This window comes from Cavia porcellus, unplaced genomic scaffold, assembly GCF_034190915.1.
Source record: "Cavia porcellus strain 051 isolate PalLab524CR breed Dunkin Hartley unplaced genomic scaffold, mCavPor4.1 scaffold_11, whole genome shotgun sequence".
In the NCBI taxonomy this organism is placed as follows: domain Eukaryota; kingdom Metazoa; phylum Chordata; class Mammalia; order Rodentia; family Caviidae; genus Cavia; species Cavia porcellus.
Genome location: NW_026947494.1, coordinates 32,659,247 through 32,678,721, shown reverse-complemented (window position 1 = coordinate 32,678,721; position 19,475 = coordinate 32,659,247). Strand labels below are relative to the sequence as shown.

Sequence of the window (19,475 nt, the reverse complement as noted above, 5' to 3'; positions counted from 1 at the left end):
GATTTGTCATTTTTTTTTTTTTAAATCGGTACCAGGGATTGAACTCACGACCACGCGCTTGCAAGGCAGGCACTTATGCCACTGAGCTAAATCCCCAGCCCCTTGTCATTACTTATTTATAGATGATACAACCGAAGCCCCAGTAATCTTAATGAACTAAAATTCAGACCAAATCCCCATGGTTTTTTTAATGGCACCCTCCTGCAGTTTCGGCCCCAATTGTCTTTACAACAGTTGTAAGAATGACACGAGACAACAACAATCAACCACATGTATTTACTCACTAAGTGGTGGTTCTAATGAACACTAGAGAACAATGTTGCGGATGGTAAGGAAAAGTCAGGAGCAGGACACAAACCTTCCCAGCCGCACAGGACCTCATGTAGTGGTATTTGAGTGGAGTCTTGAAAGATAAAATGTGTTTAGCGCGTGGCAACAATCAGTGAAAGGTGAGACACAGACATTTTCTTGGTGAAATTTAAAGCACGAGAAGGGAAATTGTGGCAGCCACATGTGTATATTTGGTGACTACTTTTAAAGTCTCAATTTTTCCCATATTTCTGAAAAAATAAGACAATTACAACTCCCTGCTGTTGAGAGAATAAAACAAATGTACCACTAATTTTCCCAGATTAAATGGATCATAACCTCTAAGGAAGCCAAATACTGTATATCTTTGCTGTGTAATACTCTCATTCTAGACGAGGAGGCAGCAGAAACTATGTAGCAGGACTTCATGAAATGAGTAAGAGAATCATTGCAAAAGATATGAGCCAGTAGAAAAAAAAGGGGCCCTGAAATGACTTTCCAATTGGTCCTTTGTGTCTCCATGTCCCCTCCACTATGTGCCTCCAGACAGGATCACTTCTGGAAATGAGCACACTCTGGCTGCCAGTCCTGATGCAGTTGAATCATTAACACTCAACTTTGCTAAGTAACTAGAAAACCCACTCTATTACTCACTCATACAAAGGAAGCAGTTGTCATATGTGTCCCCCTGACAACAAACAGACCTAACATGTGGATAAGAACCAGAAAACTCCTGAAAACCACAGAGATGGTAAACACGGCCATGCTGTATAACACCCGCGCCTGAATTTACAGAAGGGCTCTACCTTCATTTTTTCAGAATAACTTTCTATTTAAGAGTCTCGATTTGTAAAAGATAAAAGAACTCATTTGCTAGTAACTTCTATATTTTTTCAAATTTAAAAAAGACAGATAAATGTCAAGTCAGAGGAAATCCAACATGATAGCTAGAGAAACAGTGAAAGAGAAAAGGAAGGTGTTATTTAAGCAGAAACGAGCAAACCACTCTGAAATGACAAAAAAAAAAAAAAAGTATATGCACAGAACCTCCCCTTTCAAGAAACTCTCACAACTTGTTTTGCCATAGAGGAACTTAAATGTTACAATATCTTGGTAACCAATCAGCAAAGTTGCGGACCTCAAAGCAGGAAGCCCTTTAAGATATAGTATGTTGAACTGTGCAAGTGAGACTTCTGGTTCTCAGCTGGTTTTTGTTCCCTATGCTTGTAGGAGGGAAAAGCAGATGTGAAGTCCCTCATGGCGAAGTTCAACTCTGGGAGCAACCCGACAGAGGAGGTCGTGGGCAATCACCGGCCCTTCAAAGTCACAACACAAAACTCACCTTCAGGAATACAAGCAAGAAAGAACTTATTTGACAACCAGGGAAATGTCACCCCTCCTGCAGGACCCAGCAACGTGCCCAAGTTTGGAACTTCAAAGCCACCTTTGGCAGTGAAACCTACTTTTGAGGAAAAACCCGATAAGGAGCCCAAACCTCCTTTTTCAAAGCCTACTGGAGTGGGCCAAACATTCGGAACACCAGCAAACTCTACCACCAGAGACCCTGATATAAAAGTGGGATTTCCAAAACCTGGAGGCCTCAAGCCCATAAATTTGCCCAAAGAAGATTCCAAACCTGTGTTTCCCAGGGCTCCTGGGAATAAGCCATCACTACACAGTATGAACCAAGACCAAGATGTAAAGACGCCAGGCCCAAAGCCTGGGCCTACTCCTCCAGCCCTGGAAAATGAACAGAGGCAAGCATTCCCCAAGTTGGCTGGGCCTAAAGGCAAGTTCATGTCAGCCACACAAGATCATGATGCTAAACCCCTCTTCCCTAAACCCCTCATTGGCCAGAAGCCAGCCCTGAGCACTGAGAACTCCTATGAAGATGAGAGCCTCACTAAGAATGCATTTGCCCAGAAAGGATCTCCTACACCCCTGGGAGCCTGGTCCAAAGGAGGTGCTTTAAAACCAACAAAGGAGGACCCTGAAAATAAGGGCCATGGAGGTGATACATCAAGTTCTCCATTTGCGGGAGTGGTTTTGAAATCTGCTGGAAGCCGAGGAAGCCCAGGCCTCCCAAGAAATGGTAAAGAAAATAAAGAACATAGGAAGATAGATGCTGCTAAAAACATCTTCCTCGCCAAAATGAATCAAGAGGAGTCAACCCCGGGGACTACTCCCACCAAATTCCCTAGAGCTCCTTCCAAGTTGACAGTGGGGGGTCCCTGGGGCCAAAATCAAGAGAAAGAAAAGGAAGACAAAAGTCTAGCAGTCCCAAAGCAGAAACCATTGCCTCCTTTGTCTACCTTGGGTCCACCTCCACCAAAACCCAGCAGACCACCCCATGTTGACCTGACGAAATTCCGAAAAGCTGATTCTGCAAACAGTGAGTTGTTTTTTCATTGCTAAACAGTATGGCTTTTCTGCAACAGGAGGTGCTTTAGCTTCTGGGGAAAAGATTGTAACATAACTGGTACTTGTGTGCATACGTGATGAATTTTCTTTGGCATTTCTTTCTTTTGTGTGGGAGGTCTGAGAAAGTAGAAAGTCTGAGTCCTACGTAAGCATTCTATGAGAAAATTCCTTGGTGGCTGGGTTTTCAGGAGAGGGAGTAGAACGAGATCCATTTGATTGATAAATGCTTTGGCTTAATGGTAACCATTGCATTTACTTCCTCAGTTGGATTTCATTTTATTTCTGTTGAGAGAGACTGAGGTACATTATTCCTGCTACCAGAAATGAGATAGAGAGTGAGCAAACTTCTAAGTAAGCTGTTTCTGGAGAGGGGCAACTGGGATGGCCAGGGACATTTGGCAATGTGTGGAGGCATGTTTGTCAGCATTGAGGACACTCTTGCTCTCAGTGAGTAAAGGACAAGATGCTGATAAACATCCTACTCTTCCCAGGAAAGCCCCTCTGCAAAGAATCACCCAGGCCAAAACATGAATAGTACAAGAAAGAAAGAACTTCTTCTAAATCATTTCAAATAATCTCCACACTCATGTTTCCTAAGCCCAACACGCTAATAAGAGAGGAAAAGGACTCTAAGAGATGATGTTTTGTTTCATATTTTAGATTTTTAAATTTTTCAGTATGAAGTTTTCTGAGCTTATTTGTAAGTATTGCACAGCTAGAAAAATAAGGCAGACAAAGAAGTGCATTCATCTCCTTCTGAGTAAACAGTTTACTTTTCTACCAGGGATGTCACTGCAGTATTTTGGAATATGATATTGAATGTCTGGGTAAAGATCTGTAACCCCACATCATGAAGAAAAAGCTTACACGTGTCTGAGATGATTCATATTTTTTGCAAAGGATGTGCAACTGGTGTTTAATGTAAGAAGGGAAAAAAGTGTGCTCACAAGTGACTGTACTTCTATTAGTCAGACATTTCTCTTTACAGAATTATAGTTTAATTTAAAGCAGTCCTAGACCTAACAGCTGTTTTTCATTTTTGCACTATGGAACATCTTCATTGTGTCATTTTCCTAAGATCAGTGTAACTTTTGTTCATGGATAGTGAGCACATTCTCCATTAATCCTGTCACGTAGAAAGCAAGCTTAGAAAGACCCCCGATTATCTTCCTCCTAGAAAGATTCAGCCTCGTGTCAGTTTCTGATCTCTCATCTTGTTCCAATAGTGATTCATAACTCAAAACTGTTATATATGTGAGAACCTCTAACTGACCCTTCAATTGTTCTGTATCGCAGATTTTGAAAAATTACCATCCCACCCTCCATTTTACGGCTCTGAGTTCATGCCAGGGAAATGATTTTGATGTTAAGCAACGCCTTTGGAAGTTTTCTTCCACACCCTCCATCTGCGTTTCAGCTCCTCTTCCGCAATTGCGTGGTGGTAGCACACTGTTTTTGCAGGAGTCTCCACAAACATAAATGTTCAGAAAGTCCTCTTGGTGGCTCTGCAGGCCTGACCAGGTCAGCACTAAATGATCACCAGTGCAATAGAGGGACAAAGAGCCAGGCCAAGCTACCTTTTCTCCAACCTTCCCTCCCTGAATCCCAGTTGCCCATGATGCAGCCTCTCTTTCTCTCTCTCTCTCTCTCTCTCTCTCTCTTCCTGCAGTCTCTATTTTAAATCCTTTCATCACTGTTACCTTCTAAACTTCCGATCCCTATTATGATCCAAAATGTAGGCTCTTGCCTCATCACCTACCTCTTTCACAAATCGCAAGTCAGTGCCTCTTTATGTAAATTGATCTCAACTTGGTGTCAAGATGAAGAAATCTGAAACATAACTCTACGTCCTGAATAATAAACACCCTTTTAAAGCACTTATCTTTTTCTAAAATAATTTAAATGTTGTTTACATTTTTAAACAGAAATTGCATTCTGGTTCAAAAAATAACAGGTATAAGATGGTATGCAGTAGACTAAAAGTCATAGTTAATACTTATCTACTGTTTACTGATTTTCACAGATCTTATTCCACGGAAATAGTTCTTCTTAGTACCTTACATGTCTGTACAAAGTTTCTTTTATTTTTTCAGAAGAAAATATAAATATAGGTACTAGCCCTCCAGCTTTATACTCAAAAAGTAGAATACTATATGCAATGCTTTTTTGCTTTTGTGTGTGTGTGGGGTGGTAATGGGGATTGAACCTAGGACCTCGTGTACACTGAACATGTGCTCTACCAGATCTATATCTTCAGCTCTCTAGCTTAAGAAAAATAAATGTGTACTTTCCCACAATTTAGCAAAGAACAACTGAGTTTCCTTCAGAGCTGCATATACTCTGATAAGTGAATGACTACTCTAATTGATTTAACAATTCATGTTGTTTCTTAGCATTACGTGTTACAAAAAATACTGTAGAAAATAAATTTATACATGTATCATAAAATTATACATTTATTTTCTGAACATAGAATGTTCCTTAATAGTCAGGTCTGCAAACTCCTAATCCTTCCACTGATAATTTTCCTAAACTGTGTCAGAAATACCAGGAAATTTAGCTTTCCTTTTAAGGAGTTAAAAACGTCAGAATTCACAAATGTTATGTTTATGTTACACAATACCTAGATAGCAAGCTGAATGGAAAATAATTAAATTTCTTTTGTAGCAAAAGAAAAAGTCCTAGATTCAATTACTTACCATTCCACAATAAACAAATAGAAAATTTTAAAAATATAGTATCGTAATTATACAATGTGTTGTATGTGCAATCTTTAGAAAGCAAAGATACTTTAAGGGTCCATTAAGAGTAATCGTCTTTTTTTTATACATGAGGATTGAGGCTGGAACCTGTCACTTATCCAACATCATACATGCAGGATAAATACCTAGTTCTTCATATTCCCCTTTCAGTTCTTTTTTTACATACTGTCCTACTTCTGTAGAATGTATGTGCTTACATGTCTATGTTTGGTGTGGGTAAATATTTACTTATATGGAATGTATATTATCACAAGTATGCAAGGTTTTAACTTTTATCAAAGGAATCTCAATGTTATGTTTTTAAATATTTGTAATTTCCTGTGAAATAGAGTAGTTTTAGGGAATTAACTTTAAACCAAAGTGCATGGTGTTTAGGTTAATAATCTTTAATGATATTAATGGTAACAGTTGTTTGTCATGTGATATATACTTCAGAATCAGTGGACTTGGATTTTTAGTACTACTTATTTTTTTCTTTAGGCTTTTCACTTTAGGCAAGTTATATTTTCTCTTTCAGTCTGAAATAGTAGAATATTTTATGGGCACGATATATGGATTAAATAAGATTATGTTTAATGTGCTTCACCCTAATTGGTGCACAGTAATAAAAAGTAAGTAAACACTCTCTATAATTTTATTACTTTCATTTGTTAACTTTAAATTTTTATTTCCAGGCATGTTGTATTTCGATCATTTTGCACTGTAATAACCACTCTGAGAATCATAAACTGCAATTTACATACTTGACACGTCAACTTGCTGGTGATTTTTGTAAAAATTATGCTGAAGAAATAAATAATAATTGCTGGAAAAGAGATTTGCTGCAGGAAGTCCCTGAAAGGTTTTCTATCACACATCCTCTTCCCTGTTAACATGAGGGACAGGAACTGACATCTGAGAAGCACCAAAAGCAGCCACCCAGATTCTGCCATGTACTCTCAGTGAGGCCAGGAGAAGGCATCTGCTTCTCCAGAGGTAGAAATACACTGCAAGGCCAGGGCCAGTGGCTGTTACCAACACTGCTACCAACAAGGGCAGTTTTCAAGGTCATCGCTTCCAAGGAGCATTGCCTTTGCCATTACCTGTCAGCTTGGCAATAAAATAAATTGGCTCAGTTTACTGTGGATCAAGAAGAGCCACTGATGCCAGGGAAAGATTTTTCTGGGTGTGCCACTGCAGACCCTTAATTTTCTGACATTGGAGTCTTTTTCTCTAACTCTAACAAGTGCATGCCCTAAACATACCTGGCTGTGCATGAATTTTCGTATGTCAGAACTTCAAGACAAATTACTTACTGCATGGTATAATTAGAAAATATATTCATTTGCTTGCAGTATGATGGGAAAGAAAGATTATATTTTTTAGAAAAAACTAATCTCTTACCAAATGCTTCTACGGGAGGCTTATTTAATTCACTGAGAGTTAATAGCTACTAACTGAAGTAAAAATGCTTTAATAGTGAGTATAAAGATTTACTCCAAGAAGATTTTTGTTGTTAAAAATAGTTATATTCGTATTAAATCTAATTAAATCATTTAACTTTGTAGAGTTTCAAAACTATTATTATTTGCTCAGCTTTCTGCCTCATTTCTTCTTTTCTAATTTCACATCCAGTTCCTTAAACCTCCAGACAAATATATTATTTATGAAAACGTACATGTACCATCTTGTCCAATAGATCCACCTTTAACAATAGTCATCATTTTGGGGGAAACTGTTTTATATCAAATGCATGTTACCCCAATTATTCATTCTAAGTTGTAAAATGGAATTCTGTAAGGAAGCCAAAGCTCAGAAAGCTTAGGGAATTTGTCCAAAACGGTAGCTAACTAAGCAGAGCCAGGGCTGATCCTGGCATCTCTCAGATTGTAGAGCCTGTGACCCCAACTCTCCCCCATGCTGGGCCCTCTCTGGAAACACAACTATCATGAGATAATACATCAAGCATATATTATACCTCAAGAATCCTTGTTCTCCCTTCCTCTAGTTTTTGGTTGAAACATGTCTGTCTCTAATTTTTAAATTATACACAACCCTGTGACACTTGAGTATCCACTACTGCTTACTATTGTTTCATATGGAGCACAGAAATCACATAATTTTTTGATATTTCCTTAGGCTTTTCCTTCCACAAATCTTTAATCAGAATTTGGTTGTACCCAGATTTTTCAGTAATAAATTTTAATATTGTCTATAATTTAGTAACTATTTTAACAAATTGTATAATCGTTCCAAGTGATTTGTGCTCAATTGAGTGAAGGTTTGACACAAAATGAATACTATAGAAAGCATCTGTCCTGCAGATATACTTAAGCTCACTCATTTGTAAACTGTAAACTTTACTGTAACATGCTACTCCTTGAACATGCAGTTTAAATAATGTTTCTTCCCCAAAGAAATATTTGAAATCACAAATGCCTAAACTTTACCCCCCAAAAAAATCAAAAACATTAAAATATTCTCTAAACTAACCTTTTGTTTGGCTCTTGCTGGTCTCTCTCAATCAATCATCAAAGGACCTCTTCTAAGCATTCATGTGATGCTCAACCAGCAAAGCCTGGGCTCTTAAGAGCACTAGGCTAGACTGTTGGTGTGCACGTAGGAGTTAGTAAAAATTTGTTGGGAAATACTCAATTAAATTGTTTTCTAGTCCTGTTCTTAATACTGGAGAGAAACTAAGACCAATGTTTCCATCTAGGGAATGTAAAACTGATCCCATAAATATTTTTGCCAGGGTTAAGGTCAGGGCCCCAGAGAGCATTAACAAAAGGACTAATAATAGAACAGCATGCCCCCATTCATGTTTTTATGTCTCGCTTCAATTAATCCATCCTATAGCAATTGGACATCGGGAAGAGCTGGCCTATGCTGAGAGTATTAGCTCATTTGCAAAAATCTTGCCTAACCAGCCCTTGTGTTTGATTCTCCAACACTGCAAGAAAAAAAAAAATCTTGAGCTATTTTCACCAGCAAGTGACTTAAGAGATTTTTCCTTCACAGGTCTAGAAATTATCCCCTTTCTCTTTCCTTTGGTTCTCTTCGTATGTCTACGTGACTTTATTAGATATTCATATATTGAAAACTATTTTACGTCATCAGTGTGTGATAGTATTTTGCAAACTGTTGCTGTTGGCCATTATAGGAAAAAGGAGTTTGATGTTCAAAATACATTTTAAAATTTGAAGATAGATGATTTTCTTTTCAGCGAGATTTCTCCAATAATTAATGCATCACTATGTATGGAGAATGCAAGAACAAGGTACATAAAAAGGAGATCCCAGGATGTATTTTTTTTGAAATGTCACCCAGGGCGGGGTACTTCAAGACACTGAAAACTGGGGACAGTGCGCTTCAGCACAAAGACTGGAGTTGGAAATTACTCAGTGCTGTGGCTAGGATTAGGGTGGCCACGACCTTCCCCCTCCCTCAAATAAACACACCCATACACACACAGTAGGGTTTATTCTAGGCTTATACTGCTGGGAATTGTAGTGTGGTTTCTGGCTGGCATCCATTTGTAGTGGTTGCTTCTAACCAGAGCCCAATGAATTTCACTCACTGTCCTTGATCTCTGGGAAAGCAGTATTCCATAGAACCCTTGGGTCTTCCTTTTGTTCCAGATTGAAATGTCTAAAGAACCACCTACTCTTAACCATTGGGCAACTTATCTGGCTTTAACACCATAATAGGAATCCCTCAGAAAAATTTATCTCTTTTAACTCTACATGTCTGTGGTTGAATCTTACGAGCTACTCTGATTCTTGTTCTTTTCTTGTTGAGTCCTTTTCTCTCTTCTGCTCCTCTAAGATAAACCTGCTCCTCCATTTAAACCCTGCAATTCCTATCCAGCAGCATCCTTTGGATTCTTTTTTTCTTTTCTTACACAATTTCCTCATCACTTTGATAAGCAATCTGCATGCCCTCTATTTTAAAATTCTGGCATTTAATTTCCCTGTGGAGAAATCTGAAGCCAACCTGAATCTCCACTTTTGAAAATGATTTGCTTTTCTGTCTGAATTCTCAGAGAAATTTTTGTTCTTAAGGTTCAGAAACTTAGCCAGGAAATGTGTGTGTGTCAATCATTCTATCATCACAGGGGCTGATGCTCCTCCTTGTTCTCAGGCTCTCAGGGCTTTTCTCTTCCATATGCATAGGGATCACACTGTTTCTTTCGATCTGGCAAACGGATGACAAGCGCATCTACAATTTCTAATCCAGTGAGCTAAATCTATCTCCTCAGAATGGTGATGGAGCCCTGAGCATTACTTTGAATGCACTCACGTGCAGCGTGAATGATGTCTGTGCTGCTCTTGACGGCAGTCTTTACTGGGGACAGAGGTTCCGTTCTGTTTTCTAATATCTCATTCAGTGTTCTGAACTAGAGCACGGCCAGCCTCAGCCTCTGATCTCTCTGCAGCTGGTATATGATCCTGTCAGGGTATTTAGGGCTTTTATGCCTGAGGATTTCCTTAACCTTCCCTAGGTTGCTCACTCACTTCTAAGTCTCTTTGTCCAAACTGAAACACATTGGAGAGAATTCACAGTTTTCTTGTACAATCACTGTCTTGCCTCCTACTAGTGCTTCTGGACCTGGTTCAAAAACAAAAAGTAGGCGCTCAGCTTGGCTCCTGTGGCACCAAAGTGCCCTGTTTCTTCCTTTATCCACCCTTTTTGAAAAGTTTATGCATGAAGTTATCTTATCTTGTAAAGTGGCTGCTAATGAGTTTTGGATAATCTTTATCTTACTTTGTTTTGTTTTTACTACTTTTTGCTTAGGAATTGGAGAGAGGACATTCTAAAATGCCCCCTTCCTCATTATTTAATATCAGCTCTTTCAATTATGCTCTGTTCCAAAAGGAAACAGAAATATGCCCCTTCCCAAGGCAGACAGCAAAACATCAGAAAGAAAACTAACCTTGAGCATGTGTTACAAGCTCATGCCCCCTGGACTATGTTTACTGTTCAAGGGCACTCGAAAGACTAACCCCAGGGCCTCCCACAGCTTCTTCTCTGAGGAGTCTTATGGGCACAATCAAGGTACATGGAGCAGGGTGGGGACTACTTCATGAGTGCTGGGACTCCTGAACTGGTGATAGGATTTGACCTCTGCTAACTTGCAAAGAGCCTGGGAGTAGTCCTGGTTTATGTCTTTATCAGTCAATCAGTTAACATTTAGGGTAAGGGACAAAGAGAATACTGTATGGAGCAAGCAAGGTGGCATTGGCCTATAGTTCCATCTCCTAAGACTGAACAAGAGAAAGAAGAATAAAGGAAGGAGACAGACAGATAGACAGAGAAAAAAAAAAGCAAAGTCTATATAGGAGGGTGGAAAAGGACAAGTTCTCTGAATCCCCAGCTTGAGGGGAAGACAAATTCTTCTCATTTTAACCATTTCAAAGTCCACTTACTAGTTCCTGGTTTAGTACTAGTTTGACTTTCAAAGTTCTTTGTGTTCAGATATCACATATTCTTTTAAATACTCACTTTAACTCAATAATGTCCCACACTGACCAACTAATTTACAGGGGAGAGTTTTCTTCCGGTGATGGTCACCTTGCTTATAAGCAGGCCTATTGCTTTCCTCAATTATGGGAAGAGAAATTTCCATAAAATAAGTTCAGGGCAACATACTATGATTTTCTCTGTTGTAAAACAACTAATCTTCCTGGCATCATGGGGTTAAAGTTTATTTCTTTTAAGCAGCTTAAAAATATATGGAACTAGTGCTCTCAAAATTGTCATTGTTTCAACCTTGGTAGCATTTGTGCTGTATCAAAGGTGTGATCTCTATAATATAAGTGGTTTCACAATGGCTGACTTGTCCTCAAAGTATGAAATATGTTATGAGATGAATTTTAGTCTACACAAAATTTAATCAAATGTGTAATTCTAAAAATATTAAAAATATTAAGATGGAATTATCATTTGCTTAAGGCAGATTGAAAAGGAAGTTTAATAATCAAATGCATATGGGTCTGATAATAAACTACAAAAGTTCTTCCTGAATTACACAAGTCAAGAAAAAAAAATAGAAAGATTGAACAAATGTACATGTTAAGATTCAGTCTACTCACTGGGCAGCTGCTGCTTTTCTTCCTACAATCTGCTAAAATAATTTCCAAGCCAAGTCAAACAAAACTTTTTTAAAGAATGAGATTCCCAAAATATGTATGTGGCAGCAAAAACTCCTGTGTCTTTGCCTTGACTAAAACTATTTCTGATGTGATGGATCTATATGTTAAGTACGTCTCTTTGTGCATAAAGGTATTTTTTAAATTTTCAAAACAAAATGAAATTGACTTCTGTAATAACTTCAACTATTGGAAGAACCAGATTACCCTCAGGAGCAGAAATCCAGATACCTGTTTATACAGAAATATCAGGAAACATTCTATCCTTTTAGAGAAGGCACAACCATGATCATTGTGACATGACTCTAAAGCCCAGGGAACAATCTAAATCACATTTATTTTTCCAGCATATAAGAAATAAAGAAAAGAGGTCAAAAGTTGGAGAATGTAATTACTGTATTAACCAGTGAAAATAGATAACGAACATTGTTCTCTCCTGTTTAAATTGCCACTGAAAACAAAAGATTATAATTCATTCTGTCTGGCCTTTTAAAGGTAGAAAAAAACCATCTAGAATACCCAATAGCAAATGATACTATCAAAAAAAAAAAAAAAAAAAAAAAAACCCAAAGATGTGACATCTGGTTATAGAAAAAAATCTGAACCAAAAACCATATGGGGTTTTTCTTTCCCCCACAGAAAGATCCTGCATTGTAGAATCAGCTGTTTGTATTCATGACAACAGTTGCATGTCTGCAGCTGCACCCCTGTACCCCACAACAGCGTCCTCAGCCTTGCTCCTGGGAGCCAGTGAGCATGTGTTTTTCCAGGGTGACAGTAGGTCCGTTGAAGTAAAGAGGAGCACGTGTAATACCACTCTCCTCTCCTTTCTTGGCTTTCTCATAACTCTCAGAACAATAAGATGGCTTATCTGATTTTCAGAAGCACTTTGTATGGCAGTATGATCAATATGGCCAGCTCCAAAAAAAAAAAAAAAAAGGAAACAACCAAGTCCCCACCAAAAGAAGTAACCAAGCAGATAAAGATCTCACATATCCAAAGCATGTTTGAATGTTTGTTCACCTTATTCTAGAATAAAAGGTGTTCCATTTTTACTAGATGGAGAAAGAACCCTAGATTAATGGAGTAATAGCCCCCTTAGTGGCTTCCCATTTTTTTATCCATATTGTCAAACTGAGGTCTGTCCCTGTGCCCTCAGTTATTAAGGATCCAGATGGCAACTTCTCCAAGGACTTTTGTTGTTCGCTGCTCCTCAGAATTTTGCTTCAGATTCATGTACAGTAGCTGAGAAAGCCAACCTTTCTCCTCTCTCTCTCTCTCATACACACACACAAACACACACACACACACACACACACACACACACACACAAATATAGCTATCCCTTGGTCCTCAGTTATGTTCCAAAAAGTAGTTTTATGCAGAAGAAGGATAAGACAAGTATATAAAATACATTTCAATCATCTGTGTTTCTATAAATTAAAGGGAAATATTTAGACCTTATATGAGCTATTTCATCAACAGGAAGCCACCGTTTGTAGGAAGGGGCTGTCTTTGGGGTTTCTTTGAAGCTTCAAATTCTTAGTTTTCCTGGGGAAAAAAATGTATGGTCCTCTGGCTAAGTGATGTGTAAGCCATCTCTAGATGCCCACCAGCTCACTCCCTACCTGTTGAGGAATCCAGCTTTCTCCATTAACTCTGAGTGACAACCTGGAGCCGCTCCTGTTTGGTGTTACCAGGGAAACCTAGTGAATGTGGTACCGCCCTCACTACTCCCATTTTCCTACTTTTTACTTCTTTCTTGCCTTCTAAGCCATAATTCATTTTCTTTTTCTTTTTGTTTTTTAATTTTTATCAGTACCAGGGATCGAACTCACAACTGCTTGCTTGCAAGCAGGCGCTTATGCCACTGAGCTAAATCCCCACCCATCCATAATTCATTTTCAAAAATTGTATTCTTTTCCATTCCTTCCTGTCACCATAAATTACTTCTCTTTCAGGTCAGTGAAATCCATAGAAAATGCTGCTTTCTGGAGATGCAATGACCAAATAGGTTGCTGAGTTTTGTACTACTTGAAAAAGAAGAAAAAAAAAAAAAGCCCAGAATTACAGGTGTCAATAGACTTAGAAATACAAAAGCCCAAGTAGAAAATACAAAAGTTGTGTTCCTATGCTCCTAAAATAGGAGAAAGTTCATTCCAAACACTGTCCTCTATTTTGCAGAGAAATCTAATTCTCTGTGTAGGACATCAATGAATGAGCAAGTGGTTCAGTTTCTCGAGACCCTTTCTGTCTCTATCCTTTCTATCTCCTCCCTCTAATTTGGATGCGTTCAGGAGTTGCCTCCTTGCCCACAGTAACTTCAACAGCGACTCTATAATTTTCTTTTCACTACAACCTATTTGTTGAAGGCAGTTGTGTACAAGACATACTTTACTGCAGGTTTCAGGAACAAAGGGCCTTATATCGCACCAAGGCTAAAAACTCAAAGTGAATTATTGACAACCTGGGTTCTTCAAAGATTGCTAAGTATTTTGCAACTCAAGTTCCTGCCTCTCTTTGTAGTTCTCCTTCTTCTTTTCCTCTTTTCTTTGACACATCCTTCTCAATGACAAGGAAAAGTAAAAACGCTTTTCTCTGTTAATCAGAATCCTTGACCTGTCTCTAGCCCAGTCCCTTAAACTCAGCACTGTCTTCCTTGTATGGAAGCAAAGTTTCATATTCACAGGGCTCCACTCTAGAAGAAACCTGTGGGTAGGAATGGTCAGGGGGGAAGTGGTTTGACACTGCTATTGATAGGCATTATATTGCTAGAAATAAACTTCTGATTAACTCTATATAATCCAGTAATTTGGTCAGTCTCAATACAAGTAAAAGAAGTAAGTTATGTCAAGTTGATACGACAGTTAGGTTTTTTTATTCTTTTGTCTATTTTTTATGAGAAACTCTTTAAAAATAAGAATATTGGAAAGTGACTTTCCTCTATTAGACCTGGCATTTGAAATAGTTCATGTCCTTTCCAGAATTCAGATATAATGATGCCCCAACCAACCAACCAATCAACATCTCTTACATGTTTTCCTGATTAATGCAGACACTAAATGTGTTCCTGAGGAGAAAACAGCCAAAACAGATAGAAGTTCTGACCAACAGTGTGTGTGTCACATATTCAGAAAGAAAAATATCAAAATTGAAACTTAATCTGTCAAAGTCTCTCCAACTTTGAGTCGCATAATAATACCCGTCGCCAAAGTTCCTAATTCAAGAGATCCAGGGTGGATCACAGGACTTGGAACAATTAAGCAACTTCATCAGGTGATTCTAACACAAGCTGTTCCTGATCACGGCCACAAGCACTGCAGTATGAGAATTATACTGAGGAAAGAAAGATGCGAGCAAAAGCAAGAGGAAGGGCTTCTAAACCACGGGGCTTCTTCTCAACCCAAAAGAAGTGACAAAATGACACTGAAGCTGGATACTAGATGTTAGAGTTTATATCAGAACATGCAAATGAGTGAGTAATTTATTTAAGCAAATTGTGTCTTGTTCTCATTCTTATACATTTGCTTAGTGAGGGAAAGTGCGGAAGATGCTATTCAAATACCTTGCATCTGGAAGGGAATAGCTTTGGCCACTGTGCTGGCTGAACACGAGTCCTGAAAGCCCTTTACTATGACAGGCATTAACCAATTAGTTGTTGGATCACAAAAGGATCCAGGAGTCCCCAAGAAGGTACGTGGGGCCCTTCAAGGGCTGCAGCTGTTGCACTGTTTTAACAGTTGGCCATTGAATTGTACCTACCAACCAACTGTCAGCCAGAAGAGTAGAGTAGTTATACCCACAAACACCTGTCTTTCTTTTTTCTGTTCTCTATTCGCTTTCATTTTTTATTTCCTTTCTCTTTCTGCCTTGTATGGCCTTAATATTTATGCTACATAGTGTTTTTCATGTAATCTATATAATTATTATTCATTCATTGTTATTATATATATTATTATTATTAAGTTAAATATGGATGGTACTCAAAGCAAAGGGAAAATGGAAATGCTAGAGCAAGCAGACGTTGTCAGTATGAGTAACTTCATAGCACCATGAGAACTGCTGCTCTCTGAATAGAGGTCAGTCCTGCCCGAAGTTACACCATTTCACCTTTTGGGAGGTGTCCATGCTTAGTGATTGCTCTTTCCACTGGCCCAAACCAACCAGGAAGGGGAAGGGATAAGAGAAATTTATTATGCCAAATCTGATCAGTGTCCCAATTGGCTTAATTGGGACACTAATGAGTGTCCCACTATCTAGATAACTCACCTTGTAGAAGCAATATTTCTCCAATGATTTTTAGTGTATTAAATATGTAATCTTTAAAGTGGGACTATGTTTGTGTCATAGTTCAAAGAAATTAGGCAAAAGCAAAAGAAAGCAGGCAGTTATCCCAAAATACAGTACACTTTTTTTATAATGCTTTTTCACTGGTCTTAAAAATGCAAGTTTGAAGAAAAGCAATGAAATTGTGATACTGTAGACTGATACCTGTGTTTGTAAGCCTCAGGATAAGAAGGGAAGATAGATGATTTTTTTTAAATTCTTTTTTAAAGCTTGTCATTGTTCTTTGTAAGCTGGCTATAAAGTTGATAGCAGAACTTGCAGGCAGTACTATGAACACTTAGTGATGTATAAAAAATGAATGTTATAAAGACAAGAGCACTTCTTATCTTGAAAAAATGCAGATTTCACTATCATTTTTTATCAGGGAGAGTTAAGACTAACAGATACTTTGTTGCTAGAGAGATTTAGGTTCCCGTATACATAGTACCATTTACGATGGGATTCTACAGGTCCTTTGCCTCTTTAAGCTTCAGTTTCCTTATCTGTTAAAGAAATAAGTCTCTATGTTAGTGGAGACCATAAATGTTAATGTTACTGTGATGATTAAAAACATATGTAGAAAAAATACTTAGCACAGTTCCTGGCATATCATAAAGACTCAACTTACTGGGAGCAAATGAATTACATTTTTTAAAGGGAGAAAAGTAGATAAATCTCAAATAGAGATCCCCATTGAAAAATAGATGAATAATAGACAGCAGCCATCAACAACTGCTTTAGGTGGCAGTCAGTACTAGAAAAACATCATGAAGTTGTCTCGGATGTTAGGGTACTTTTTTTTTTGTTTAAACAAAGCTTAGAAGACATTCATTGTCACATCAACTTGATCCTCTTTCATGAATGGCATTTTCTGGCATTGTTGCAGGGCAGATCTATTTCCTTGAGTATCGGTTCTTCTATTTGTTGATTTCATAGTTCTCCTTTCTTGGCATTGCCTTTTCAGAGAGTGGACATTCTTGGCTTTATTTGCCTGCTCACAGTGGAGATTCACATACATTGTCTGCCATTTCTGTTTGCGCAGCTGGACTGGGAAGGCGAGTAGCCACAAGGGAGGACAGAATGCAGTGTGGCCGAGGCCCTGTGGACGCCAGGCTCCAGCACGCTGCAGCTCTTCCCCCATCTCCAAGCCCCGAGACAGCAGCTCTACCTGCTTAGCTTCACTCTCACAAGGGCTCAGTCAGTGTGCTCAGTGTCTCTGTTATGTGGAAGGCAGGGTGCCCTGTTCCTTCATTCCACATTTACCCCCTTACTGCCCCAGAATTCTCCATCTCTGAGTGAGGAGCGTTCTTGGAGTAGCTCCCACTTTCATAGTCCTCTCTCTTGAGTTTTGTTTAGCTTGTTTCCTTTTTGATCTACTATTTCTTCACATCTGTCATTTCACCAGTTCTTCACACTTTCTGGCCCACTGAGGCTTCACTTTCTTGTTTTCCACTCTGATTTTTAAAAAATCAGTTATATTTTCTATCCTTTCTAGAGACTGGGGGTGAACAGAGTTGCTGTAGTATACAGCTCAGCCTACTATTTTGACTAAGAACTTTAAAGTGGGAGTCCAAGGGGGAAACATTAGTAGGACATTTAGCTGGTTGTAAAGCATTAATAGCACAAAAGTACTTCAATAAGTTCTCTTAAAAGAATTGTCTAAGGTTTTGATTTGCACAATAATGAAAAAGAAAAATTCAACTATCCTTAAGTATCAATAGGGTAAACTTGCCAATATAAAATTTGCACTTCATAATAATAAATAAGACAATCACCCAAAAGATATTGCTTGTCTGGAGTATTCAGTAGAACTTTGTTATCTGAAAAACAATTGCTTGACATAAATCTCCACCCCAAGAGACTTATAAGATCTAAAGAGACAGTTTTGAGAAATGTGTCCCTTTTGGGGCCACAAATTTAGTTACTTAAAATTTTTAAATTTAAATAGTCCCCAGAAAAGAACTTGACTTATATTTAAAGTATAAATACTATCAGTATAAACTGGTATCAAAGTTAACTAAAACTAGGTCTCAATTGTTTTTACTTACAGTACTTTACATGTAGAAGAAAAATAAATATATATTGATGTTGAAAATCCATATTTTATAATAAGATATATAATATGTTATAAGATACAAATTTTATAACAAGATATACATTTTATAAGATACACAATTTATAATAAGATACATATTTTATAATAAGATACATATAGTTTCAGTAAAATCTTTTAAATAGGTGGAACAAATTATTTTGCTTTGAGATAGTGATATACATCAAACACACTTCTATTACACTATTTAAAGATTAGGGCAAAAGGTGAATCATCAAGAAATATAAGCATATACTGAAGATTTTTTTAAAGTCACACCAGCAAACTGATGGCAGTTACTTCAGCATCTTGATTCAGCAACAATAACAAAAAATGTTAAAACAAAAACCCACTCCTAGAGAGCAAGAACTTATTTATTTTTTAATAGCATATTCTAGAACCATGAAGCCAGTCTGTCCTCCAGGTAGACTAATCCAATGTGAAAATCCTTAGAGAATTTTCTTGAAAAGCCATAGTTAGCCTTTTTGTACTCCACAAGTATTATTTAAAATACTACAGTAAATTTGTTTTTAAAATTTTACATGGAAATTTTTAAAATGATTTAGATAGCAATATTGTTGACTTTATTAAGATAAATATACTTGGGGCTGGGGATTTAGCTCAGCGGCATAAGCGCCTGCCTTGCAAGCAGGCGGTCGTGAGTTCAATCCCTGGTACCGATAAAAACGAAAAAGACCGAAAAAAAAAAAAAAAAGATAAACATACTTGTGTGGAAGAATACACATCAAACTATTTTTGGTTAAAGTTATGAAATTGCTTCTTGTTTTAAGCTTTTGCTATTCCATTCTAAACATAATGCTATAAATAGTTTCAGACTTTATTAATAAATTAGTTGAATTAATACTTCATGTCAAAACTTTGACCATTATCTGCTTGAGATAATTCTTGTGAAAACTATAACCACATTTTATGATATGACTGTAAATTAAATTTAGGAAATCAATCTTAACAATGTACTATTCTTTTAAAAATTAAAAATTGCCTTGTGAATTATTAAGTAAGACGGCCTGCCATTAAAATAAATTGTCATTATTTTGAAATTTCTTACCTGATACCTATTGTAAAATGTCCTTCTTAACCGTCTTTCTCAAAACAGCATTTCACTTTACATGGTGTGTGGAGCATCTTCCCCAGAGTGGGTTTAAGCCCTTTTTCAAAACTAACACTCCTGCTCCACTCCCACTTTTACTGGAGCCCCCTTCTTGATTCAGAGAATCTTGCTTTGAGGCTTATAAGTCTCCATTTTTAATAATTTGTGCAGGAGATTCATTTTTTTTTTTTTGAAGAGAGAAAAACAGCAAAATCAATGATACAGAATTTCAAAACAATATGACAGGAAATTAACAATAGTTACTATATTGCGCATTGTTATCTTCAAATTAGTTAGTTGCTCAGATGACAAGATATAGGTAT

General features: G+C 37.6%; 1 protein-coding gene across 3 annotated transcripts in view; it reads left to right on the top strand.

Moving 5' to 3' along the window:
- The window catches only part of Fyb1 (FYN binding protein 1), a 141,658-nt gene that overhangs the window by 58,845 nt on the left and 63,338 nt on the right, over positions 1 to 19,475 (top strand). For all 3 annotated transcript variants that reach the window (XM_013152909.3, XM_013152906.3, XM_013152907.3), the window contains exon 2: positions 1,540 to 2,701. In XM_013152909.3, coding sequence (XP_013008363.1) covers positions 1,540 to 2,701 — 1,162 coding nt within the window. The remainder of the gene's footprint in view (positions 1 to 1,539; positions 2,702 to 19,475) is intronic.